This window comes from Myotis davidii, unplaced genomic scaffold (genome assembly GCF_000327345.1).
Source record: "Myotis davidii unplaced genomic scaffold, ASM32734v1 scaffold225, whole genome shotgun sequence".
NCBI lineage: Eukaryota > Metazoa > Chordata > Mammalia > Chiroptera > Vespertilionidae > Myotis > Myotis davidii.
The window spans coordinates 325,118-334,877 of NW_006296222.1; the positions used below are offsets into that span (position 1 = coordinate 325,118).

The 9,760-nt window shown below is 36.6% G+C and overlaps 1 protein-coding gene across 2 annotated transcripts in view; it reads right to left on the reverse strand.

The window, feature by feature from the left end:
- The window catches only part of FSTL5 (follistatin like 5), a 570,527-nt gene that overhangs the window by 95,402 nt on the left and 465,365 nt on the right, over positions 1 to 9,760 (reverse strand). For both annotated transcript variants that reach the window (XM_006771055.2, XM_006771054.2), the window contains exon 10: positions 6,243 to 6,377. In XM_006771055.2, coding sequence (XP_006771118.1) covers positions 6,243 to 6,377 — 135 coding nt within the window. The remainder of the gene's footprint in view (positions 1 to 6,242; positions 6,378 to 9,760) is intronic.

The following is a 9,760-nucleotide window of genomic DNA, read 5'->3' on the forward strand; positions in this document are numbered from 1 at the left end:
CTGCTGGCTGCAGAGGGAGACCACTAGTGGCAGGGGAGGTGGGTGGCAGTGTTGCACAGATGGCAAGCAGTGGCAGGGGCGGGGGTGGGGGTGGAGCCAGCTGCCTGCAGCCAGGAGAAGGAAAGCCCGTTAGGCCCTGATCTCAGGCCAGGCCTGGGGACCCTATCCAAGGGGTCTGGATTCTGAGAGGGTGCAGCCCGGGCTGAGGGATTCCCTCCCACCTCCCCATGCATGAATTTTCATGCACCAGGCCTCTAGTAAAATAATAAATGCTTATCAAGCATGGTTAACCTTGACATGACTCTGATTATCCTAAGTACCTTTTATTTTATGATAAACTTATGAATTTGTAAATGCTTGTGACAAGTATTTGTTTTATTTTTTGCTTTTCAAAAGAATTGTTCACTCAGATTTAAAATGCTTTTAGTGTAATCTTCTATTGAATGATATTCAGTAAATTAAACATATTTTTCACTTAATTTATTTCATTGTTATTTAAATATATAGCCTTCAGATACAGAAATCATGTGGCAGATAATTTCATTGTGTTCTGGGTCAAGAGATGAAAAGATTTATGGAATAAGTTACTTCGCAGCATGTGACAATGTCATTTGGCCAAATGAGAGCATGGATATTAAAATTTATAGTAAATAATGAAAACTCATCCAATATAATAAAAAGCCAGCCACCATAAGTGTAACAACCAGAACAACCCGAGACCAGAACCACCACAGCCCCTCGCCAGGCTGGCCCCCCCCCCAAGCAAGTGGTTAGGGGTAATCAGGTAGGCAGGCAAGTGGTTAGGAACAATCTGGTAGACAGATGGCCCCTCGTTGGGCTGGCCCCGCCCCCTAGCAAAGAAAGAGGGAGTCTCAGGCCACTGGTGGCTACTCTGTGGCAGGTGTGCACCGGCCAGTGATCACCCCGCAGAGGGAGGCCCAGGCCAGCCAAGCCATTGCACCCCACGCCTGTTGCCTACAGAGGGAGGCAACTGGTGGCAGGGAGGGGGCAGTGCTGCAGAGATGATAAGCAGTGGTAGTGGCAGGAACAGGGCAGCTGTGGCAGGGGCGGGGGTGGGGGTGGAGCCAGCTGCCTGCAGCCAGGAGAAGGAAAGCCCGTTAGGCCCTGATCTCAGGCCAGGCCTGGGGACCCTATCCAAGGGGTCTGGATTCTGAGAGGGTGCAGCCCGGGCTGAGGGATTCCCTCCCACCTCCCCATGCATGAATTTTCATGCACCAGGCCTCTAGTAAAATAATAAATGCTTATCAAGCATGGTTAACCTTGACATGACTCTGATTATCCTAAGTACCTTTTATTTTATGATAAACTTATGAATGTGTAAATGCTTGTGACAAGTATTTGTTTTATTTTTTGCTTTTCAAAAGAATTGTTCACTCAGATTTAAAATGCTTTTAGTGTAATCTTCTATTGAATGATATTCAGTAAATTAAACATATTTTTCACTTAATTTATTTCATTTTTCCTCAAATATGTGTTTGTATTTGGTTCTTTTTTATTCTAGCACTTAGCTCATAAGCATCATTTTACCCTGGCTATGATGTCCACATCTTATCTTTAATTATAGATTTTCCTTATTATTAATTATTCTCTCTCACATTGGGTGAGTGTAAAAATTATTAATTAATCAATGACTGCTGTATTTGACTTCACCTATGCCTTCTTATAGGTGATGTTATTTATTGATTTATATTATCTTTTTAGCCTCTGTAAACATTAAGATCCTGCTTACATAATATTAAATCTATATAACTGCTCCTTTGAAATAAGTATTTTCTCCATTTTTTTTTAAAAAATAGCAAAGACTAGAGAAGTTAATTACTTTGTCTCTATTACCAAAATATATTATTCTATTTACAAAATTGGTGATAACATATATCCAAACTGCCTTTAATGTAAAAGAACCATGTCTGAATCTGTTTTAAGATCCTTGCCTCTACTTCTAAAACAGGCAAATACTTTTAAGCATTTATGTCATTTAAAATATTAAGGTATGAATGGCTACATTTTAGCATATTTCTAAATCCCTGTATTGTGAATTGTACTCATTGCATTTTTATAACGGTTATTAATTTATATGAGAACAATATAATTTGTTCATTCAGTAATCTTTAAAAATATATATATTTTTTATTGATTTGAGAGTAAGGGAGAGGGAGAGAGCTATAGAAACATCAATGATGAGAGAGAATCACTGATCAGAAGCCTCCTGCACGCTTCATACTGGGCATTGAGCCCACAACCCAGCATGTGCCCTTGATCTGAATCAAACTGTGACCTCCTGGTTAATAGGTTGATGCTTAACCATTGAGCCACACTGACGAGGCCATTCAGTAATCTTTTTGTAGAGCTTAACAAACTGAAATATTCTTTTAAATAATCTTATAATTAATTTTATTTCATAATCGTCGAATGATATTAATAATATTTGAGTTAATCCTTAAATAAGGATTGTTGTAATAGCCCAATATTTCCAAATATAATGTTGCCAGTGACAATGGTAAAAAGAAAAGTTGTGTATATTAGTATAATATATTCAGACATTAAATTCCAATGTTAGCAAGAAGCTAGATTAATCATATTCCTTAGTAGAAATCTAGCAAGATGTGATACAATCTGTGCTCAGTGCTTAATGCAGCCGGTAGCTTAAAAGCTTTCAATAGCAGCCTATGTACATACCACTTTTTCATTTACCGTAATCCTGAAGATGAATTATTATCATCTGGGAATTGACTCCCCTTGGGAATGGAAATGTATGAAATGCTTATGCTACATGCAAGATGTTTTCAAATAAATAATGTCTACTCTTTTAAAACACCTTACATTTTTCTTATCACCTTCCCCTACTACCTGGTACAAGTTGCACACAATTCCCTATGGCCCATTTTTACTTTTTTTACATTTAAATCCTCCCTGTATATCACTATATTAAATCTTAGTTATCACATCTTATTTCTACTGTAACTGTAGGAGTATAGTATTTTGAAGCCCTTTTTTGTAGTTCAATTTGTCACATGAGAAAACTTCCAGTGAAGTCTGTTGACAAAGCTGGGTACTGTAACTCAAGGTTTTCCAATTCAAAGATTAGGAAAGAAGCAAAACATAAACTCCTTAGCCATATGATGTCTTGCATGAATCGTCCACTCAGTAGTATCATATTGCTGAAAAATGTAGTCTGAAAAAATGTGATTGATATTACCATGCTGCTCTATTAAGTAGAAAGTAGCTGCATGATTACTCCCAAGCTGTAGCTAAGCAATGTAAGTCTGTGTTGTGTCATTGAGCCCAAAAGTTGTAAATCTTTCTCCATTTTTTTGCTATCTACATTGAATTCAATACCTCTCTTCTTTGAATCTTTGAAAAGAAAACAGAAGAGAAGCAATGTTACACAGATCATTAAAAATATTATAGGCCCTGGTTGGTGTGGCTCAGTTGGTTGAAAGTTACAACTTGCACTGCACCGAAAGGTCAAAGGTTCATTTTTTTCTCTCTCTCTCTCTTTCTCTCTCTCTCTCTCTCTCTCTCCCTCCCTCCCTCCCTCTAACCTCAGTAAAAACATATATTTTAAAAAATATATAATAGGAATATAAATTCATCAATGTTAAGAGAAAATATAGTTTTGCTTTGACTCTATGACAAAAGTGGTCTCTGACAAAAAAATTGTCCTTTATATTAAATATCTTAATAGCTACATTTAAAAAATATATACTATATTCTAATCAGCTGAGTCAATATTTGAAACATGAAGAGAAATAATATTTTATACTTGTTATATAATGACAGATTCCCATTTATCTTCATATTTATGTCTATCTCTATTACCTATCTCTACACTTATCTCCCTCTCTCTCTCTCTCTCTCTCTCTCTCTCTCTATATATATATATATATATATATATATATATATATATATATATGTGTGTGTGTATATATATACATATGTAATTCATATTCAAAAATCTTTGATTTCTAACAAATTACTTGATTTTCCAGACTTTAAAAAAATCTTTTTGTCAATATTTCTAGCAAGAAATAAGTAATTATTTTCAGAAAATAAGCATGAATAGAGGAACAGCTACTTTATGTCTTGCACTATGGTGAGTCCTTTATAATATCTGCACTGACATCCCTTAGTGAGTTTTATCACACATTACAGAAAAGGAAATTTGAGCTCAGAGAGGTTATGGAATAGCTCCAAACGACAGGACTATTACATGGTAGATCTATAATTCTAACTCAGATCCTACTACAAAGTTCATGCTAAAATTTGTCACCCTAAAATTAATTTTTAAAAGGAAATATATTGAAAAGTGGTATTTAGTAGAAATACATAAAAGTACAGTAAAAAAATATGGTGAAATTTAGTCAAGTCATTATATCCAGCTTTCTTTTCTCTTTATCCACCCTTATAATTTTCTTTGTAAATGTTTGGAATGATGGTTGTCCTAACCAGACCAAATATAGAAAAAAGTAACTTGGTAGTCAAAAAGATAAGATCCTCCTTCCTCATTGGGCCCACTCATATCTAAATATGCTCATTGATTTAAAAACAAATAAGAAGATTCCTGGGAGAATGCTTTAGAATCCTACAGGTTGGATTTTTTTCAATACATACTATAGGTGTATTTGTTGCTTCTTTATGACTTCCTTAATAACATTCCCTTTTCTCTAGCTCACTTAATTGTAAGAATATAGTATATTACATATACGTAAATTGTGTAAGTTGATTATTGACGTTAGTAATTAAGTTTGGGAGAATTCAAAAGTTATATGCAGAATTTCAAATATGCAGAGGTGAGCATCCTTTTGTTGTTTAAGAGTCCACTATATTTCCAAACCCAGTTTCTAAACAGCCATACTGTGATGTGTGTGGACCAGGAGAAGAAAGTGTCTGTGGGTTTGCCTATATAGAGCTCACTTGATAAATGCTACTTTGAGCCCTGAGCAATTCAATTGTAATCAAAAATCCATCTGTGGCATCCCAAACCCATCCATATTCCCCTAACCAAGCAATAATTTTAAATAAAGCATATTTCATGATCCCACCAGAAGACATGTAGAATGATGACGAAGGATTTTTAGCATTTAACATAGAACAGGCCTGGCTGACATGGCTCAGTGATTGAGCATCGACCTATGAACCAGGAGGTCACAGTTAGATTCCCAGTCAGGGCACACTCCCAATTACAGGCTTCATCCTGGTGTGGGGTGTGCATGAGGCAGCCAATCAATGATTCTCTCTCATCGATGTTACTATCTCTCTCTCACTCTCTCTTCTTCTCTGAAATCAATAAAAATATAGATACTAGAGGCCCGATGCACAAAATTCATGCAACAGTAAGCCTTCCTTCCCCATGCTGCCAGCACCGGCTTCCCTCTGGCACATGGGACCTGGGCTTCCTTTGCAACCCCAGCTTCATCTAGAAGGTCATCTGGAAGGACATTCAGAAGGATGTTTGGTCTAATTAGCATATTATGCTTTTATTATTATAGATAGAACAGCCCTTAGAGTGGTGATGGTGTCAGGGCAGTGGGTGTCTCATGGTGGCAGTGACCTCAGTGCCTGCATTGCTGTACAGTTATTGCACCACTGACTGCAGTGCAACTGACAGAATAAAGATATTAATTTATTAAACTTATAGGATGGGCCTTGCTACATATTGAGACCTTGAATTCCCCAAGTCATTTGGGAGAGGGATTTTTGCAAGGGAATTAAATTCCTTTATGAGCAAATGGGAAGATAGGACCAGAAACATTTTATGTACACTTGCAAAAGAAACAGAATCATTTCAGTGTTGTGTTAAAAATTGGACAAGCTTGTTTTTAATTCTTAAATTTACTTTTAATATTTCAAGATTAATATCTTTCCTATATATAAAAATTTTAATGCATTATTCATTTCACAGAGTCTTTTGATTCTTTTAAAAATATTTTTACTGGTTTCAGAGAGGAAGGGAGAGGGAGAGGGAGATAGAAACATCAATAATGAGAGAAAAATCATCGATTGTCTGCCTCCTATAAGCCCCACACTGGGGATCGAGCCTGGAACCCTCCCTGACTGGGAATTGAACCATGACCTCTTGGTTCATACTTTGATGATCAACCACTGAACCACACCAGTCAGGCCTGGTTCTTTTGTTTTTTGAAAAAAGCTTGATCATAAAGTTGAGTACAGTGTGTGTGTGTGTGTGTGTGTGTGCTTGTGCGCGCACACTCAGTACATACGGGTCTTTCTAGCAGAATCTTCTACAAAAAGAGAAGAGATGTCCTCATCCACTCCTGCTTCATTCTTCGCAATACAAGTGTATGCTCCGGTGTCTTCATAGCGCACATTGCTTATGTGGACCTCACTGCCATTTGCTGAAAACAGAAGGCAGATGCAACTTGTAAACTACAATTTCAGTTTCGGTACAGTGCCTCCTGATTACACAGTCAAACAATTCTCTCAGCTTGCCCTAATTAAACTATTTTCCTTCTTACTCCATGCTTTGGAGGCATGCCAAATTATTCCAAAAGCATTCAAGTGTTTCATAAACTGTGCTGTCATTCTATTACAGAGAGGCCAATATTTGATATCAAATGCACACACTTTATATGTTATATTCATTTCCTGTTTCCTACAGTGCACAAGAAGTATTTCACATTGATAACTATAATTTCATTTATATATTTATTTTTAATATTCAGAACCTACTTTGCCTTAAGCTTTCACAAAAGTTTTAAATAATACCACTATGTTAATTTATAGAAGGCTATAAATATGGAAGGCTATAAAATATAGAAGGCTACCTATAAAAAACATTTCATGAAGAAATTAACTTAACTATACCATGCATATATAATATGACTGCCACTTGTCAAGTTTCTTATTAAGTCCATATTATGTATCTGGAAGTATTAGGTAAGAAGAACAGAAAAATAATAATACATGGTTTGTTTGCAAGATCTTCAGTCTTTTGGCATAAATATACCTAAACTTATCAATATCATAAGATAGAAATTGATCAAGTCAACGTGTAGCCAAAAGGTTAAGGAAATCATTGGCCCAACTTTTAAATCTTGTAAAATAATATTTTACGCTAATCCTTGAACAATGAGTTGCATTCCATAGTGTAATCTGGATATAATTAAGATTTAATGTATGTTGGTAATATATGAGGTCCGTTTACATATATTATTTCTCAATTATCTCAAATAACATTTAATTTTTAGATGAAGAATCTGAGACTCACAATGATCTTATGCAAGTCACGCAACTCAAAGTGGAGGAAGTGAGTGTTTGAGGAGAGATGATCATTCCAATCACCTGAACCTCTTTCTCAATTTATACACATCACTGCACATCTCCATCCCCCCATTCTTTGTTGAGAATCCGTTGTCCAAAACATTTTGGCTTTGTATTTGTTTTTGCTATAAAAGGCCAGATAGTAAATATTTTAGGCTTTGTGAGCCATACAGTCTCTATAGCATCTATTCACTTCTGCTATAGTAGCATGAAAGCAGCCATAGATAATATTCTTTAAAATAAGTGTGGCTGTGTTCTGAAAACAAAAAAACAATCAAAAATTGTTTTATGTCCAAAAATAATCAGCTTTCCAGACTTAGCGTGGGGGCATTAGTGTGCAGGCCTAGCTCAAAAGATAGGGAGCAAGAGCTGTATTTAATCCTGCACCAGCTTCTTGCTTTATGTCTCCACACAACATACTTTTCTTTCAAGACCCACACACTTAAGCTAAATTCTTTAGAGTTTCTCAAACATCAAGTCAATGTATTCTGTCTTCAAATTCTCTCTTCTCAATATTCTAATATGTCCTCCTAACCCATATGCCTCATTGCCTTTTCTTACATAATCTAGCATTTTTAGATGTATTCTATTCTATTGCCAGAACTACCAATTCCCTTATCCATTTATCAACCTGATCCATATGCCTTACTAACCTCCAGAACTAGGGCAAGCTGACATATCTCTGTCCCTGGTGTCCCTGCACCTAGGGTTTTTTTAGTAAATTATGAGTCTATTACATTAGCAAACTTACAAATGTGCATATTCACAGTTTTCAATTTGCAGGATGTTCAATGCTGATATTCATTTCACTTGACCTTTACTATTCAATCATGTCCTACTCCACTTTTATTTAAAATTTTTACTCTTAGTTTGATGTTTCCCATTATAATACTAACTTCTCACTCTAAGTGAGTGACCTTGCTTTTTAAATCATGAAGTACATGGAAGTGATAAGAAAGTAAACCCAAATCATTTTGCAACATATATAAAATCATCACGTTATTTACCTTGAACTTACATAATGTTATATGTCAATTATATTTCAATAAAAATCTGAACAAATAAAGGAAACCCAAAACGTTGTTTCCATCTACATATTCACCTTTATCTATAATAATACAAGTGTAATATGCTAATTAGACTGGATGTCTTTCTGGACGACCTTCCGGATAAAACCGGGGTTGCAGCTGTGGGATTAAGGCAGCTGCCTAGGTTGTGAGGGAGGGATCCAGGCAGCTGCGGCAGCTGTAAAGGCCTATTCTTTCACGAATTTCATGTATCAGGCCTCTAGTTTACTTATAAACAAATATTCTCTTTATTTCCAAGGCCAATCTCTCCTCATTTCCCGTTCATTTCTACTACTCTGTTCATCCTTTCCCTCCTCCATTATCTACACATCTTTTCTTTATTGATAGTCCTTCAAAGGGATAAACTGTCCACAGAGAAAAAAATATCTTCATTAGTCCTAACCTTTTCCAATAGCATATGCTACCTTTTCTTTTTTCCTCTTTTCAAACCCTGGAAAGAGATTTTTATGCTTTTCACCTCCTTTTCATTTTTAAATCTACTGAAGACTGATTGCTACTAATACTGTTTTCTTAATGTCACAAGGACATATGAATCACTTGACCCATGAACACATTTTAATGACCTTTCTATGACTCTGATATTAAACTCTTTGAGATCTTTACCTTTCCTTTTTTTAAAAATGTAGTATCACCTTGCTTTTCTGCATCTTCACTGATTTTTAGTCTTGCGTTATCTATCTTCATTTGCCTGCCAATAAAATATGTCTGCATGCCCAGGATTTTACTTCCTGTCACTAACATATTATCCCTTCCCTTGCCAGTTATTCAGTTAGTACCTAGACTTGGACCTCACATAGAAATGCTAAATAAGCATCTATTGAATAAGTGAATAATTAAATAATTATAGTATTCAGTAATATATAATCTCTCTATATAAAAGCCTAAGTGACTGGTCAACTGTTAGACTGGTCAACCTATTGACCAGTAGCTAGGATGTGCACTGACCACCGGGGGCAGGTGCTCTGACTGGTAGGTTAGCTTGCTGCTGAGGTCTGGCCAATTGGGACTGGGCGAGATGGGCCGAACATGCCCTGGAGCCCTCATGTGGCACCTCCCTGGCCTCCTGGCCCTGATCAGCTCCAATAGGGACTGGGTGAGACAGGCCAGACATGCCCTGGAGCCCTCCCCAAGCTGATCGTGCACTGGTGGGGTCCCAGATTGTGAGAGGGCACAGGCCAGGCCTAGGGACCCCACCAGTGCATGAATCTGTGCACCAGGCCTCTAGTTTTATATAAAGCCACATGAAATTCCTATACATCCAGATATATCACTTAGGTCGTGCTCCTTATTCACCTTTTATGATTTGCCATATATTCTCAAAACTTTACCTATTTTGCCTTGTTTTTAAAATGACAATAACTATTTTAGAA